The sequence below is a fragment of the Podarcis filfolensis genome (assembly GCF_964270895.1).
Source record: "Podarcis filfolensis genome assembly, chromosome: 7".
Lineage (NCBI taxonomy): Eukaryota > Metazoa > Chordata > Lepidosauria > Squamata > Lacertidae > Podarcis > Podarcis filfolensis.
In genome coordinates this window covers 29,473,223-29,491,119 of record NC_139603.1, presented here as the reverse complement: position 1 = coordinate 29,491,119, position 17,897 = coordinate 29,473,223, and the positions used below count along the sequence as shown (strand labels likewise).

At 42.6% G+C, this 17,897-nt stretch overlaps 1 protein-coding gene across 1 annotated transcript in view; it reads left to right on the top strand.

Moving 5' to 3' along the window:
• The window catches only part of LOC310767351 (uncharacterized protein), a gene marked incomplete at its 5' end in the record, with an annotated part of 135,664 nt that overhangs the window by 49,570 nt on the left and 68,197 nt on the right, over positions 1 to 17,897 (top strand). Inside the window, 2 exons of the mRNA XM_083624217.1 lie at positions 7,747 to 7,835; positions 11,305 to 11,426. Coding sequence (XP_083480343.1) covers positions 7,747 to 7,835; positions 11,305 to 11,426 — 211 coding nt within the window. The remainder of the gene's footprint in view (positions 1 to 7,746; positions 7,836 to 11,304; positions 11,427 to 17,897) is intronic.

Below are 17,897 nucleotides of genomic sequence, written 5' to 3'. Positions count from 1 at the left end.
AAAGACGTGCCGCTCTCTAAAACATTGTGTGTGTGTGTGTGTGTGTGTGTGTGTGTGTGTCTAGGCTCAATGTGTTTGTAATTACAAGGTGTGTGTGGAGTGTACTGACAACATCAGATTAGAGGTGGTGTTTCTACGACATTTTTACACCCCTTTGCATTTTATTTGGCGGTTTATATTTGCAGATCATGATGTCTCCTGCTCTCCCCTTTCTCTCCTCACACCAGTATTATTAGCAGCCTGTCTTTGCTAACAGAGGTCTCCTTCCCCACATGGCTTGCCTAATTCATGATCTTAAAATCATTTTGCAGCTCAGATGAACGGAATAAACTCTCATCTTCCAGCAGCCATGGGAAAATACATTTTCAAACTATTGCGCTGTTTCTGTGTGTGTGGATCGGAACACAAATTTGCAGATTACGCCACCTAATCCATAAACTGATCCATGCCTTTAGGCCTGTCCTGTACTTACGAAGAGTGGTCTGAGGGCTTCCTTCTGCTAACCTTTTACAGCTGCTTAGAGCAGCTAATACTTCCTCCATGGCTTAAAAAAATATATGCTCCCAGGAAGTGACACTCCACATTATGATGTATGGTTACTTCCAAGGAGCATTTTTTTAAAAGTTTCTTTTAACTGTGTGACCATGGTGGATTTACTAGCCATTCCAAGTAGCTGTAAAATGTTGAAAGAACGAAAGAAAGAAAGAAAAGCACAACTCAGACCTCCTTGTAATTTTTTTGGGAAGTGAGTGAGTGAGGGAAATGAGGGTAAAACCCAGTGGATTTTTGAGGACCCCCCCCCCCAAAAAAAAACAATTCACCCACAAATGGAACAAGACAGAGCTGGTTTTATGCACATACAGCGGTACCTCGGGTTAAGTACTTAATTTGTTCCAGAGGTCCGTTCTTAACCTGAAACTGTTCTTAACCTGAAGCACCACTTTAGCTAATGGGGCCTCCCACCACTGCCGCACGATTTCTGTTCTCACCCCGAAGCAAAGTTCTTAACCCGAGGTACTATTTCTGGGTTAGCGGAGTCTGTAACCTGAAGCGTATGTAACCTGAAGCGTATGTAACCCGAGGTACCACTGTACGTGAAATTAGCAAGGGACTGAAATAGGTTGACAACTGATCCACTCCGTACTCCACTGAGCCACCAGACATGGCTTGTGGGCTTCATTCAGGACGTTGGGTCACATTGCTGGTTCTGGGATGGATCTCATGTTCAAAGGGAGCTAAGAGGGGAGTGTGAAGCTTGTATCAGCTGGAAAGGCCCTAGGAGAGATGACATTTATGCTCCCTAGCTGACTTATGAAGCAATTGCTGTGGCAATGCAGCAGGCTTTTCCTTATTCCACTTCCCATTCTATACAACTTCAAGGGGCCTATGGCTTCCAGCATGCAGCATGCTTCTCTGTGTCTGCTGTATATATAGGATGTAAACGTAATTACTTGATAAAACGCCAGAAGCTGCTCCTATCAATAATTCCTTATAGGCAGTGTTTCAAAGGGGTCAGTGACATTTGCTGAAATAAAGGAGTTTGCGTCCTCCATTTCCCCATGCCTAGATAGATTGTGCATGGGTAGGGTCTTGGGTTCGGGCAGATAATATCATTTTATTTATGTCGCAAAAGAAATTGGTGTCTTGTCATTTCAGTTGCTCTAGCCTGTTTTCTAGAAACTGTTCTCTAATAAGAGCCCGGTGTACACATCACATAACAAAATCCCCACCACAGGAAACAGCAGCAGAAGCAGCAGCAACAATTATTGTTATTATTTTATAATGTGTGGGTCACCTTGAGCTCCTAGGCGAATTGCAACATACAAAATAGGAAATACAATAAAAACAATCCATAAACAAAATTACATAAGAACACCAGTGGTTCGTCTGGTGCCTTCATTATATATTTTTAGGTGCCAGGCGAAAAAGTTCTTCAACCAGGTCTTTGGCTGATTAATATTCTACAGCCTTTTAAATGTGTCTGTGGGAAGGAGGGGGGGTATTGTTTTGCTGTTTTGTATTACTTATTTGGGACGCAGGTGGCGCTGTGGGACGCAGGTGGCACTGTGGGTTAAACCACAGAGCCTAGGACTTGCCGATCAGAGGGCTGGCGGTTCGAATCCCTGTGATGAGGTGAGCTCCCGTTGCTCGGTCCCTGCTCCTGCCAACCTAGCAGTTCGAAAGCACATCAAAGTGCAAGTAGATAAATAGGTACCGCTCTGGCGGGAAGGTAAACAGCGTTTCCGTGCGCTGCTCTGGTTCGCCAGAAGCGACTTAGTCATGCTGGCCACATGATCCTGAAACTGTACGCCGGCTCCCTTGGCCAATAAAGCGAGATGAGAGCCACAACCCCAGAGTCGGTCATGACTGGACCTAATGGTCAGGGGTCCCTTTACCTTTACCTTTATTACTTATTTACTTGTTTTTATCCTGTATTTTATTCTGTGAACTGCCCTGAGATCTTATGATGATGGACAGTATATAAATCTAATAAATCATAATAATTATATGTTTCCCCATCCAAATTACAACTCCAAGAAGCAACATTTAAAAACTGTCAGCAGAAGAAAAATGTTGACTCCAAGGCCCTTAAAAAGTGTCACTGTTAAAACTAATGAAACTGCTAAAAAACCCAAAAAGACTAAGCCGGGGGAGACTTTGCTTGGTACCAAAAAAACTGCCACAGAAGGCACCAGGTGAGCTTCCCTGGGGAGAGCATTATGTAGTCAGGGAGCCACCACTGAAAAGGTCCTTTTTCCTCACTACCATCCTCCACTCTTCCAATGGAGGAGGCCTCCTAAGAAAGGCCTCTGTATATGATCTTGATATCTAAGTAGGCTTATATGGGAAGAGGCGTTCCTTCAGGTACTGGGGTCCTGAAGCTGCATTAGGTTCTATAGGTTAATGTTAGCACCTGGAATTTGGCTTGGAAATGTACTGGCAGTCAGGGCATGCAAGGACAGGTGTGGAAGGTTGTGAATGCCTGGTCTTTGGTAGTAAATATGCAGCCAGATTCTGCAGCTGCTGAACTTTCTGGACCACCTTCAAAGGCAACCTCACATATAAAACATTGCAGTAATCCAGACAGGAGGTTTCCAGAACATAGTTTACTGATGCTAAGATATCCCCATCCAGATAGGGATGTACCTGGGGCACCAGACTAAGGTGGCAAAGTGAATTCCATGCAACATAGGCCACTTTTGCCTCCAGGGACAATGGTGGATGTAGCTCCAAATGTGATCCTCTCGGGTGAGTGCAACCCTCTGTAGATCCGATCTGGACCAAGGGAACCATCTACAAGCAGCATCTTCATCTTGTTTGGCTTTGGCCTCAGCTTGTTGGCGCTCAGCCAGTCCATTTCTGGAGACAGGCACCTGCCTTAGAACATCCACCACTGTATCTGCTGAGGAAAAAAAGGGAGAAATAGAGTTGTGTGTTATCCACATATTGATGACAGCATGCTTCACACTCCAGATGTCCCCACCCAGCAGGTTCTTGTGGATATTAAATAGGATGGAGAATAAGATTGTCCTCGTGGAACCCCAAGGGAGCAAACATAAATCCCCGGCACCATTTTCTGGGGCCAACTGTTCAGGTAAGAATGGAGCCACAGCAAAGCAGTGCCCCAACTCCCAAACTGGATAGCTGTTCCAGAAGGATATATGGGTCAATTGTATCGAAAGACACTGAGATGTCCAGGAGAAAAGTGTCATTCCCTTCTCTCCCATCATACTTCAAGACGTGGTCCCTTAGCTGCATTCTGGAATGTATTCAGAGGACTGTACCGTGCCCTTTTACCTGATAATCTGAAGTCTGCTTTTAATCTTGTAAAATCAGTGGGTTTAAGAAAATGCAGGAGGCCAAAGAATGTAATGATTTTGGAGCTGATTTACTAAAATAATTACAGCAAAGTGGCAATGTTGGATCTTTTCCCCCCATTGTTTTTCTAAGAAAGCAGAAATATTTATGTTTGGGTATGGTTTATAATTGTCCCTAGACTTGTCAGTGGGATTTTCATTTTAATTACAATTTCTAGTGCAGCTGTTCTACTCCTTCCATCATCCCATAGTTGATAGGGCATCTAATTAGCACTTTATAGCATTTTGCGGTCAATTATAAAATGTTATAAAAAAGAGAGAATGCAGTTTAGCAGAGACGAAATGTGCAATTCTCGTTTTTGTTTTCATGGGGCTAATTTGCTGAGTAGTAGTGTGTATATGAGAGGGAATTTTTACATAGAATTTTATAAGCCACATTTCCTCTCTAGCAACTATGAAAAACTCCTATGATAAAAAAAATATATAGTCTGGAGCCGTTAGATGTCTTTCTGATTGCTGGCCCTATTAAAATCTTCTTAAAGTAATAGATAGGTTTAATTCCTCAAGCCAAAGAAAAATTATAGCATCTTAAGTATTTTCCACATTTATTATACTGATGTGCCTGTAGTAAGAACAGAAAGAAAAATCCAAGAAAGAAGCAAAATCTCTTGTATTGCAAGTTTTAAATGTACCAAGCTAAGGTTTACTTAATTAGAACCTTCAGGCAATAAAGGAAGCCTTTTTTAAATTCTGTGAATCTTAATATGCTAAATAATGCAAAGCTTCAACTCTTCAAGCATGAGACACACATCTGGCCGCTTAACATTTAAATTACGTGGGGAGGGGGAGGGGAAGAGAAATCCCTTCCACTTCTGAGGTAATTTTCTTGAAGAAAAGAATGGGAAATGTATTACAACAAAATTTAATTTCATTTCAGATTTTCATTGTGTTTAATTGCACAGCATTTTTTTTAAGAGCATCTCTCTTTTTTATTTATGACACATTTTCTTTTCTCCTCCTGTAATTTTTTTATTGATCTTTAATTTAAGCAGCTCCTCACAGTTTATGGCTGCTGAAGAAGTACATTGTGTTTTACCAGGAAATCTATCTAGAGTTAAAAGTAATGAGCTCAGTGATACAGAAAATAAAGAGAAGAATACAAGCTCAAAAAAACCCTCCACCAACCAAAGCACAACCGCCCACAGGAAAATCATTCAGCAACAGTATATTCAATTTGTTTTCCTCTCCAACGTCTCACTCAGGCATACCAATCCTTTCTTTCCCCTTTCCCCCTTCATCTCCAGGCTCTCTGTATTTTGTGGAAACTCATATGAGAAATTTAGGTTTACTCAATGAATATGGATCAAACCACCCTATCATGCTGGTGCCACAAATTCATTTTTAAAAAACATGTATTTGTGGTTGGGAGAGTGATGGAGAAAACACACTGAAAAGTTTGGGATGAACAAATGATTAAAGGGAAGATGTACAACAGCCACTGCAAAACAAATCAGGATGAATTCAGATCAATGCTGGTTGTCATATAATGTCCCTGCAAACAAATGAGAATGAATGTTCAGTAAAGACCATAGTCTAACTTTCACACAAGCATTGTGCAAGCAAATCAGATTATTTATTTATTGCATTTGTACCCCACCTTTTCCTCAAAAGAGCTCAAGGTGGCATACATGGAGTGGCTGGGGGCAACAAATATTATTTTTGTCCTCCTCAGTGAATCCCCATAGCTACCCTGTGAGGTAGGTTAGACTGAGAGGCAGTAACTGGCCAAAGGTCACCCAATGAGCTTCATGTCAAGTGGAGATTTGAACTCTGGTTTCCCAGGTCCTAGTCCAATACTCTAACCAGTACACCACATTGGCTCAATAAATAGGTCATCTGGAAGAGTGGTCCCTCCCTCCCTCCCTCCCCCCCTCTCTCTGTTCCGTTGCTAGAGAGGCAGAAGCACACACCAATGGTTACTAACCATGGAAGCTATGTTCTACCTCACTGTCCAAGACATTATGCCATTGGCCTGATTCAGCAGACTCGCCTTAGGTTCTTAAGTTCTCTAAGACCTAGCTCTTTAATTAATATTTTACAGACTGACCTAATTTTCTTTGAAGAAGGTAGGAAGTGTTATAAAATGGTGGCACAACAGCACAGGTGGTGGAGGGGTTTCCCTCCTGTCAGTTGCCCCCGCCACCAGTGTAGTCCAGCAATGGTTGCTCAGTTTCTAAAACAGGAAAAACAAAGCAGGGGGAAGGAAACTCTCAAACAAAAAGGCCCCTTTCCGGGTTCTGACCTGTAGGTTTGCCTTTCAGAACTTGGGAGCCTCCTTTAGAAGTCCTTATTGAGGTAACCCGATGGTGAACAGTAATGGTGGGTGACTACTAGGCCTTTTCTGTTGTGTGGTCACAGTTATGGAAAACTCTCCTCAAGGAAGCTCACCCACCCAAGACGTTTCACTACCTAAGGCAAAGCAGTAACTGGCACCCCCCTTCCAAATCAAGGTGTTAGTACCCGTTACCCATCCAATGATTCTGTCACCTGAGGCAATAAATCAATAAATATGACACAGTGGAAATATGGCAATAATAGATTAAATGACTAACAATTGGCTGTCATTTCACAATACCCATGATACTTAGATGTGCACTAAGAGCTGCTTATGATGTACATTGAAAGCATCTGCCCAGTGCCGGATTTACATACAGTGGTACCTCGAGTTAAGAACTTAATTCGTTCTGGAGGTCTCTTCTTAACCTGAAACTGTTCTTAACCCGAGGTACCACTTTACCTAATGGGGCCTCCTGCTGCTTCCGTGCCGCCTCCGCACGATTTCTGTTCTCATCCTGAAACAAAGTTCTTAACCTGAGGTACTATTTCTGGGTTAGCAGAGTCTGTAACCTGAAGCATCTGTAACCTGAAGCATCTGTAACCCAAGGTACCACTGTATAAGCTAAACAAGGTATAGCTTAGGGCCCCACTCTCTTCAGGGCCCCAAAAAAATTAAAGAAAAAAAGACTGGATATACATGAATAAAAAAAATCATTTTAAGTTAGAGCTTAATAATATTTCACAATTAATATACTTCTTCTTAATTGTATACCACTATAAATATACTTCTTAATTGTATTTCAGTTCAACAATTACTTTGATAAAAGACATATTTTGTTATGTGCAAATGGCTTTAGATACCTATTAGGTCCATAAATTACCATATAGCATATATTCAACACAAAAAACAGTACAATTTGTTTCTGACAAAGGACAGCTGGACATATAAAGGGTCCCATTACCTTCAGTAGCTTAGAGCCTCATCAAATCTGGCCCTGCATCTGCCCTGGGTTTGGTGGGGTACGGAGAGGGCTAGCCTGCACAGCCTCGCCATTCCCCTCATGTGTACTTTGAATGCATGAGAGGGGAGTTATCTGAGTTCTACTTATTCATCATCAGCAATGTCATGGGCACCAGAAACAAAACAGAAGAGAAACAAAACAGAACAGACACATGAATTTTACTACTGAAATTTGGGTCCCTTGCTAACCCTATGCCTTTGAAAAAGCATTTCATGCAACAGTTGGTTAAGTGCTGCATGTTTCTTCCCAAAACAAGCAACCAGCAAACAAACAAGCAAGCAAGCACATAATTTTGATGGGTTTAATACCTGAATCTGTTTTCTTGCATTTGTTCCAGCTCATGGACATCAGCGATAGTAGGCTGCTGTGCCTGTATTTTTGTTGTTGTCATTACTAGTTTCAGTTTGTGAACATTATAAGCAAGTGATTGAGAATTATACAGGCGGCATACTTGAGGCTAAAGATATAAATCTTAAATTATTTAAAATTTGCTAATGCTAATATGATTATGGAAACAAGTATATTTTCAGCCATTTGAATTACATATTTGTTGTGCTTTCTCTGCTTAGGAAATGAGCCATATCCAATCAACTCTGGTTCGTCTGATAAGAATTGTGATCTGGTCCCAGTGAAGGAAGCTCATGGTATATATAGCAAAGTAAGGATCTATCTATCTTCTTTCTATCTATCATCTATCATCTATCTATCTATCTATCTATCATCTATCTATCTATATCTATCTATCTATCTATTTATCATCTATCTATCTGTCTATCATCTATATCTACAATTGCCTTATAAATTGCAGTGATTTCAAAAGGCATCCTTGACTTGCAGTGGAGTTTTGTTTTTTTGTGCATCTGGAGGAAAACTGCTGACATTTTGTGAACTCAGCAATGCCAGTAAAACTTTTTTATGGCTCAGAACACACCTTTTCCCCACTCTGCCAAAGACTTTGGCTAAATAAATCCCTTAACAGCTCACCAATACCTGCCAATCTGTGAAGTGGTAATTAGCTGGTTATTTTCTTTGCTGAACTTTTATGGTTTATTGGGTATTCTCACTTCTGTTTCTATCTGCTCCCTTCAAAGGGGTGTTTGGGTTTTAGAGTCCATCATACGATGATAGTGAAACTGAGCAATTCTCTTTTGGAAAAGGACCAACCCATCAAAAAACATTTTTAAATTCTTGTACTTTCTTTTTGCATTCCCCTCCCCTCAAAAATCGCTGGAATTTCATCACTAAACAAATACTTGTAGGCATGGTTTTCTTTCTCCTCCTCTTCTTTGGCAATCACTTGTAGTCAAGTAAGATTGTCTTCCATAAACATGGTCTTAACAGTGAGTCTGTACATGACTGTGGAGGCCAATTCTGGATCCACACGTCCTTCCACCCGGTTTCCGGGTGGGAGTTGACACGGTGAGGGTTTCCAAAATGTGCCTTCCTCTTAGCTCATTTCTCCTTTTCACCCTGAGTTCATGCTTCTTCAAAGTCTGTAGGCATGGTACCAAACACCTAATATTTAATATGCTACCAGATCAAACACAAGGGGCTAGGGATGACCTGTAAAGTCCTATAAACCTTGGGAAGTTAATATTTGAAGGGCTATCTTCATAAGAACATAAGACAGTCTTGCTGGATCAAGTCAATGGCCCATTTCGTCCAAATCTTGTTCTCAAAATGGCCAACCAGATGCCTATGAGAAGCCTGCATGCAGAACCTGATAAGAACACCCCCTTCTTCTCCATTAGGAAAGTTCCATCCAATACAAGTCTCAAACCAACCCATTGCTTGTATGAGCAATAAACCCATTATTTATGATAATGCAGTATTATTTCATGAAGTGAAATAGTTCCAGAGCAATAGTCGTAAGTGGATGTATACTACATTATTTTTCTTCTGTTAGCTGCTCCAGGAATATGATTGAAGGGTGGTATAAACTTGAAATGAATTAATAAGTTGGTCTAAGTTAACTTATTAAATTTGGATTGTTTATATTGGCATTTGTTAGGTACTTCCAGCATTTGGAGAGAAAGCTTCATAAATAAGCATGCACATAGCTAAGCAGTTAAGTGGTGTTTATTTCAATGGGGTTTAAGTGCACCTCATTTTCCCTCTGAGTCATGTCCACTGTACTTTTAAAGCAAAACCCAGAAAACAAAAGCACCCTTGCTGGAGGAAAATGTAAGAAGTTACATTTGGAGAAGGAGAGATGTTCAGAGCCTTCTAAGTGACTTCCATGCCTCAGCCTAATTACTGCTATTTTTGTTCTTCTGATGTTTTGTTGGCCTAAAGAGCAATACAGTGACATCTTATTTGATGTTGTTCAGAGCATTGCACTGTGTGTAATTAAGTTATTAACGTATTGTTATTAAAGGGCACAAAGTGCTTATGCCCATGCGATCATTGTGAGAAAGTAAAAGCTTCCTGGAGCCACACCCTCCTGCCTTTGACATAAGATCTGGTTCTGAGTCATGTGCATGATCAAACACAACCCAGTGAAGTTCACGTATAATCCGTTTTAATGCCTTTTTGCTTTGCATCTTGAACGCTGTAATTCTGACTCATAAGCTTGCAGAGAGTGTGTCAATGCTTTGCACAGGCAACTAGTTTTGAAATCTCAGACTTCTTGTAGACCGGCATGTGCAACACCATGCTGCATTCAGATGACTTTGCCAAAACCTCTGATTGCCGCAGGCTCACATGCTCCCTCACATAGGCGCCAACTCCCTGGGGCCCTGGGTGCTGAGCACCCACAAAATTTCAGTGCTAGGGCCATGCACGCTGCATGGCACCCACGACCCCAGGCACCCACAGTTGCAATACCAAGTTGGCACTCCTGCTCCCTCTTCCCCTCCCCTCTTCCTCTGCAATACAAGGGAAGATACAGGATGAGGTACATCCACTTCTAACCAGAGGCAAACCATAGTTTGCTGTTGCATCTGGACGTAGTAATCTATGGCTCACCCAAACTGTCGGATTATAATGAGAATTTGTTGTTGTCGTTGTTTAGTCGTGTCCGACTCTTCGTGACCCCATGGACCAGAGTACGCCAGGATTAGGATGTGTCATTAACTAGAAGTCCTGTTTTTCTTGTATGTGAATGATATCCCATTCAAGAGGCAAAAAGGGGCAGTAGTAACTTGGAATACCTAAAACAGGAGTGAGGCTACAAAACCAAGAGTACCTGATAGAGGGTCCCACTTTCCTGTTTACATACCGTCCAGCAGTGGTAGCTTGCATGGGCGTAGCCAGGATTTTGGGGGGGCAGGACTTTTTTCGGGGGGGGGGCGAACTGATGTGATTGGTCAGTTAAGTATTTCTATTGTTCTACTTGCTCTGAAGGGGGGCAGCAAATTGTGACAATGCTGTGCTGGTTAGGGCAGAGATGGGGTGAGTTGGGATGGGGGCATCCCACAGGTGCACCTGCAAGGGCACCGCTGCCTAACCAAAGTTCCCCTGGCCTCACTTCTGCCTCACCCCATCCACATGGCAGCAAATGCAGCACCGCTGTTGCTGAGAGAACATGACTGCCTCCACTCCCTGCTCCCAAATGAGCCACTACTGTTGTCTAGAACCAATCCCCAAACATTGCTGGGCTACAGCTCCAAGCAACCCTGAGCATTGCCCATGCTGGCTGGGGGATGATGGGCTTGCAGTTCAAGAATATTAAGACATTATTAACCAACTTCAGGGTTTCAGGTGGTTGCGCTGTGGCCTAGACCAATGCCTGATGGTCTCAGCAATTATGTTATATGCCAGTCATTTCGCAGAGAAAAATCCAGTTTCATCACTGTGCAAAGCCACTTTGTATCCTATCTGCTCTAAAGATGTATTGCCTGGGATGAACGTTTAGGGCTTTATTCCCCATTTCTTAAGCCAATCCTTGGACCAAGTGACAAATTGGGTGCACTTACAAAGACAAAGATGAAAGTGTGTGAGTCAATGCTAACCAAATTCCTTTGCTATTTGTGTGTTAAAACCATGGTGCTGCACTGCAGAGTTCGCTAGATTATTTCAAATATATAAAGTAGTTCCCAAACAAGGCCGTTCAAACAGGAGTTGTAAAATCTCTAGTGCATTGTTTTGGCCACTTAATCTCCCTTATTTATGACTGTTATTTTTAGACGAGCCAGAATGATCCGAACAACGTGTGTGGCCAAGGAAGTCCTGGGATCGGACTAAATGAACCAGCTTTCCGTGTAACATCTTATCTGGAGGAGTTAGAGAAACACAGATTCTCCGTATGGTGAGCAAACTGATTTTTCAGTTTGTTTTTGTTTTACTCCTGTAGAACTATGCAAAACGTGTTGTTTCCCCCCCCTCTTTAGGTCAGGGTGGGGTGGGGGCAATAGAAGCAAAACTATCTAAGGAAACATGACAGTTGAAATAAGTGGTGATTTAGTACCGGGGCTGTTCATTATTTCTGGAATCAGAAAATACATTTCATTTCTTCTGTTGCTGGAAGTGATGCCGTTTGAATCAGCCATAAAAATGAGTTCCTGGCCATTTGTGGTTATTAAAGACCCCTGGGCATTTCTTTTTAAAAGAGTAGCTGCACAAGTAGCTGCTCTAACCACAAGATTCTTGCCAAATCCTTATTTTATATTCTGCCAGCCTCTGTGTTTTGCCTGGAGTTTTCAGTTAGACAAAACATGCTGCATCCCCTCTCTCTCACCCTCTTTCCTGCTGGCTTCAGAGTGCCTGCTCTACCTTATGAGAAGCATCTTACAAGAATTCCTAGTCTCTTCAAAGCTAACAATTTGTGCAGAAATATTTCCTAGACACCTTTTTTTTAAGAGAGAGAGTGAAAGAGAGGAAAGGACCACTATGAGTAGGTGATGACATGCGTAATAATGCCTGCGTAATAAGGCATGCATATCTATTTCCCCAACCCAAACCCACGTTGCAAATTTCAAAACAGAAGTGACTGAAGTGGCAAAATGCTGCCAGCCCCTTTTTCTGCCTGATTTATTAGACATGAGGTACATGTTCGCCCTGCCAGTTATGATTTCAAACAATCCCCACTGGCCCCATGTGGAGCACTTAAGAGCACAATTAAGGCTATTGCTTTCGGAATCTGATTATGAAATGATGAGCGGGCAGGAGGAAGTTTAATAAGGAAGTAGGAGTGGGCAAATCTGTCTCTTGTTTCTCATTTTGTTCCAATCTTAAATTCAGATCTCCACATTTCTACATCATTATTTGTGATTTTTATCATAAAAAGATCATCGTGAAAATTCTACAGTATTTTAGTGCAAATTTCTCTTGATATACATAATTTCCCTAATATTTATTTATGCAAATCTGTTTTCACTGATAGAATGGATTTTTGTAGACATGACTTGCCTGGAAAACTGCATTGCAAAATTCGGTGTGAATGACAAAGGATGGCTTTGTTTCAGTTTGCACATTGAAAGTGCTAATTATGTACGTTCACCTTTAAATTCGAATTGAATCAAATCTCTGTTCCATCCCTTATAAGAAAAGATTGATCTTTGCAAATAATATTTGTTTGATAAACAAATATTATTATTTCTCATTTATGTGATTCACCCTGCCCTGCCCAGCTCTACCACTCTCTTACTTGCTCCTAAACCCCACTGCTTGTCTATTGACTACTGCCCCACCTTAGATTCACCAGCTGCCAAGAAGGTTGCTATCAAATCAAAAATTGGGAACTCTGTTCAGTGGCCCACCCATACTCTGCCCCAGCTGAGTGGCCTGTAGAGTTGCCACTCAGAGCTGTTGCTTGTAGAGCAGGAAGTTGCCAGTTCTAGCCCTAGCGGAAAAGCAGGGATCAGTGGTTTTGTGGGGAGGGAATGATAGCTTAGTGACAGAGCAATGCGCATGTCACATGTGGAAAGCCCCAGGTCTGGTCCCTGCCATCTCCAGTTACCAAAAGTTTGAGCAGCATGTGATAGCCAAATGATTCTCTGTCAAAGACCCTGGGGAGCTACTGCCAGCCAGAGTAGATAATGATGGGCTATATCAGGGTTTCTCAAACTTGGCTTTCCAGCTTTTTTTGGACTACAACTCCCATCATCCCTAGCTAGCAGGACCAGTGGTCAGGGATGATGGGAACTGTAGTGCAATAACCTCTCTGCACCCTAGAGGCAGAGGCTTAGCAAATCGGTGTGTTGCTGCACAAAAGTTCTACGCAATGCTGGGTAGCAATGAGATCAACAAAGGATAGGCTCTAAGCTGTCTATCATTTATCTTCTTCATTTCTCTGCTCCCGCACTGTCTCCCCAACTTGTCTCTGAAGGGCTGCTCCCTTTCTCTGATCCCAGACCTTCCTCTACTAGTTCTTTAACAATATATTATGTTAGATGATTAGAGACAAAAATAAAAAAAAAATAATGGGGCTCTAGGTCTAGGAGCTTTTTAGGTTTCCATAAACATCAGAGTTTTAGATACTCTGAGATGCAATCTGAGCAATTTCCTTGATCTTTTACTGGAGCTGGTAAATCATTTATTGGGGTAGCCTTTTTACAAAATCCTGCTTTAAAAAAAAACCCCATAAAGTCTATTTATCATAAAATGCTGTACTACCAGCCATCTTCAAAGTGATACATGTACTGCATTAATTATCAGCTAACAATGGCCTTGAAAATGGTTTGGGCTTTTTCAGTATCCTGGCGCCCCATTATCTTTGCCTTGTAAAAAAAATAAATTGAAAATAGCATAAAACTAGAATACAGGAGCCAAGAAGTGTGTATTTTAAGACAGGATTTTCCTGAAACTTTTTTTTTTTTGAAGTGATTGCAAAAACTACTACTCTTATCACTGCCAATATTTGTCTCCATAATGCTATAATTCATAGCATACTTCAATAATATGTGAAGCCCTAAGTGGACAAGCCTTGAAATCTTTATAAAATGAGTCTACAAACCCCAAAGGATATACAGGGCCCAATCTATTGCTCACTTACTTCAGGGACACATTGAGCTGGATCTGAAGATGAGCTCAGTGGAGTTCAGGGCTGGTACAACCATGAGGTAGGTGAAGCAACCACCTTGGGTGGCAGGAACCACAGGGGCGGCAGATTCCGGTATAGATATTTACTCCCCTCTTGTTCCTGGTGTCATTCTTCGCACCCCTTTTTGTCCCTAACAGTGAGGAGGGACACCATTTTGTGGTTTGCCTCAGGTACCAAAATGTCTTGGGCTGCCCCTGGTGGAGTTCCACTCGCAGGGAAGAAGGTGTTTTTTGGTTTTTTTTTTGCCAATTCTGCCTTCCCTCTGCAGCCCCCTGAAAAAGTGCACCAGGTGACTGAGGAACTTTCCAGAACAGTGCAGGAGGTGGCTGTGGACAGTGGCGGAGGAAGGGGGTGTGGGCCGCCCCGGGTGTCATCACTGAGGGGGGTGACAAAATTACAAAAATATGAGTTTTTTAAAATAATAATAAAAAAAATTGGGCTCACAAAACTTTTTAGTTCAGTCAACAAACATAACAAAACATGGCTGGCATTGGGCACCACACCACGGGGGCCAGCACTTACTGCGGGGCCTGCAGTGTGCCCGAGCCACACGTCTCTCCTGGGAGTGACGTGGTGGCTTGGGCGCCTGCAGGTTCCACGCTCCCTGAAATGGCAGCATTGGACTTGCGTCTGCCCTCCGCCACTCCAGCTGCCCTACAGCTGAGGAGGAGGCAGCGGAGAGGCTCCATGCAACGTGCCCCACCCCTGGCTGCAGGACGCATGGGGCCGCACCTGGCACTTGAGCGTCTAGCTATGCCGTTGGCTGTGGAGGAGGCTGCACAGGATGGGGAGCTGGTGGAAATTGCCAAACTATCCCTATCCTCCAGTGCGGAACCTCTGCTGGGTCCCAGTTCCCTCCGTGAGCAGGAGCCCTTATGCTTATGTAGGAGACAAGAGTCTTCAGTGCCCAGAAAGCATTTCATTTGATGACTGCAGAAAACTCTCACCTTCTCCGTTTTTTTGCCTAGCAGAAACTCAATTCTTTCCCCATTCTCAGTGATACAGTATATGTTTAAAAAGGTAAAAATACAGTTCAGCTATGATTGTCCCCTATATTTTCCCAGTCACAATATTATTATTTTTTGAATTTTCTTCAGTTGTGTTTCTCTTTTATGCTGCCTGTGGCCAATGGGAATTGCCAGCTTGCAGCTCAGTAGCAGGTTGTGGGGGCAGCAAAACTTACCTGACCTCCCATCACTGGTCCAAGAGGGCAGGGAGGTCTGCACAGTGCAGATGCATATATGGCACCTCCTATGGCAAATAGAAGGGGAAGAAATGGAGGCAGTGAGAGATTTTAATTTCTTGGGCTCCATGATCACTGCAGATGGTGACAGCAGCCACAAAATTAAAAGACACCTGCTTCTTGGGAGAAAAGCAATGACAAATCTAGACAGCATCTTAAAAAGCAGAGACGTCACCTTGCCAACAAAGGTCCGTATAGTTAAAGCTATGGTTTTCCCAGTAGTGATGTATGGAAATGAGATCTGGACCATAAAGGAAGCTGATCGCTGAAGAATTGATGCTTTTGAATTAGGGTGCTGGAGGAGACTCTTGAGAGTCCCATGGACTGCAAGAAGATCAAACCTATCCATTCTGAAGGAAATCAGTCGTGAGTGCTCACTGGATGGACAGATCCTGAAGCTGAGGCTCCAGTACTTTGGCCACCTCATGAGAAGAGAAGACTCCCTGGAAAAGACCCTGATGTTGGGAAAGATTGAGGGCACAAGGAGAAGGGGACAACAGAGGATGAGATGGTTGGACAGTGTTCTTGTAGCTACCAGCATGAGTTTGACCAAACTGCGGGAGGCAGTGGAAGACAGGAGTGCCTGGCGTGCTCTGGTCCATGGGGTCACGAAGAGTCGGACACAACTAAACGACTAAACAACAACATGGGTGCATTTGCACTGTGCCAACTTTGCTGCAGTTTTAGCCCTCTCCCTCTCAATAAGCCACAGTGACGTTGGTGAAGGTAAGCTCTGCCGACTGCTACTGCCACAACCTCCAGAGGGGTACCAGGTTGGGGAGGCTGGATTAGCCATTGTCAGTGACGCAATTCCATTAAACCATAATGTACTCGGCAGTGTATGAAATCAGTCTTAAAACTGGCACTGAAATCACAGTGCTTAAAAACCATCAGGTTTATTTCCACCTGCTTCCCATAGGGGACACATGAATCTGAGAGCTTGAAGGAAAGCAAGAGTTAATTGTAAACGCTGCAGTGCCGTGGTGACATTGTTTTTAACAAAAACAATAAACTTTCATTTTTTATAACACACAAGTGATTTGACATTGAAATAAATGCAGATGCTTCTTTGCACAGTGTATTCCCTGTTGTGCTTTCTTAAACACCTTCACATATGGTTTGCCTCATTCTTGTGAAACTGCTTGTTCTTTATGTCATACAAACAGAACAGATTGATTTTACACTGAGTAAGTAGGGAGCAGAATGAATTATCCATTGGAAGCAAATGATTGCCTGTGTGTTCAAAATATTTGAAATTAATCTTGGCCGTTTCCAAAAAAAAATAAAAAATTCTTGGGATTCTTCCTGAGATCTATTTTACATTTTATTTAGGCTATGTGATGTTTTGTTTTCTTCTTTAAAAGGGGGAAAGTTTCAGTGTTTCAGCTTCACTTCTGGCCAAATTGTTACCATTTCTACAGATGTCCGAATCGTAGGTAAAACTGCCTGAACAAGAATAAGCAGTCAGATTTGGTTTTGGTCTTGTGTAAATGCCTGTAAGGGGATGCGGGTGGCGCTGTGGGTAAAACCTCAGCGCCTAGGACTTGCCGATCGCATGGTCGGCGGTTTGAATCCCCGCGGCTGGGTGAGCTCCCGTCTTTCGGTCCCAGCTCCTGTCCACCTAGCAGTTCGAAAGCACCCCTAAGTGCAAGTAGATAAATAGGTACTGCTTTATAGCAGGAAGGTAAACGGCGTTTCCGTGTGCTGCGCTGGTGCTGGCTCGCCAGAGCAGCTTCGTCACGCTGGCCACGTGACCCGGAAGTGTCTCCGGATAGCACTGGCTCCCGGCCTCTTAAGTGAGATGAGCGCACAACCCTAGAGTCGGACACGACTGGCCCATACGGGCAGGGGTACCTTTACCTTTTTAAATGCCTGTAAAGCATGTCACACTCTTAAAGAACCCTTTTTCCTGGCTGTACCTTTGACTCCCCTACAAAATTCATTCATTTTTCATTCATTCACTTATAACAAATTCTTCCCTTGCCTTAAATTTGCTCCTCACCTCTGTATGCATGTAAACTTTATAGATGATCTCATGCACAGGATTAAGGTAGTTTTGTCAGCAATCGTAGGTTTGTAGGATAGTGATAAGAATGGTGATGATCACTTTTTCCCCTGGCATGCACACCTAAATTTTCTTTTCCGGAAACTGCCTACACAGGACATGTAACCTGTTCCCTATCTGCTTTATGAAGCTCTCACATGTAAAACACATTTTGATAAAAGAGCTTTTTTTAAAAAGAGAAAAAAAGGGTGGCAAATAGTGTTTCCCATTGAAAAGGGTCTTATACCATTCTGTTGTGCAGATGCCATATATATAATTTATATGATGAAAGGACACATTTACCAAACTGGAGTTAAAGGAGATCCACAATTTTCAAATGAACAATAAAGCAGATAAGCGGCATATTTTAGTTGTGGTTCATTTTCATGGCTGAATCTATTGCTTAGGTGCATTTCAAGGAAACAAACGAATGGAACTAAGTGCCATAATT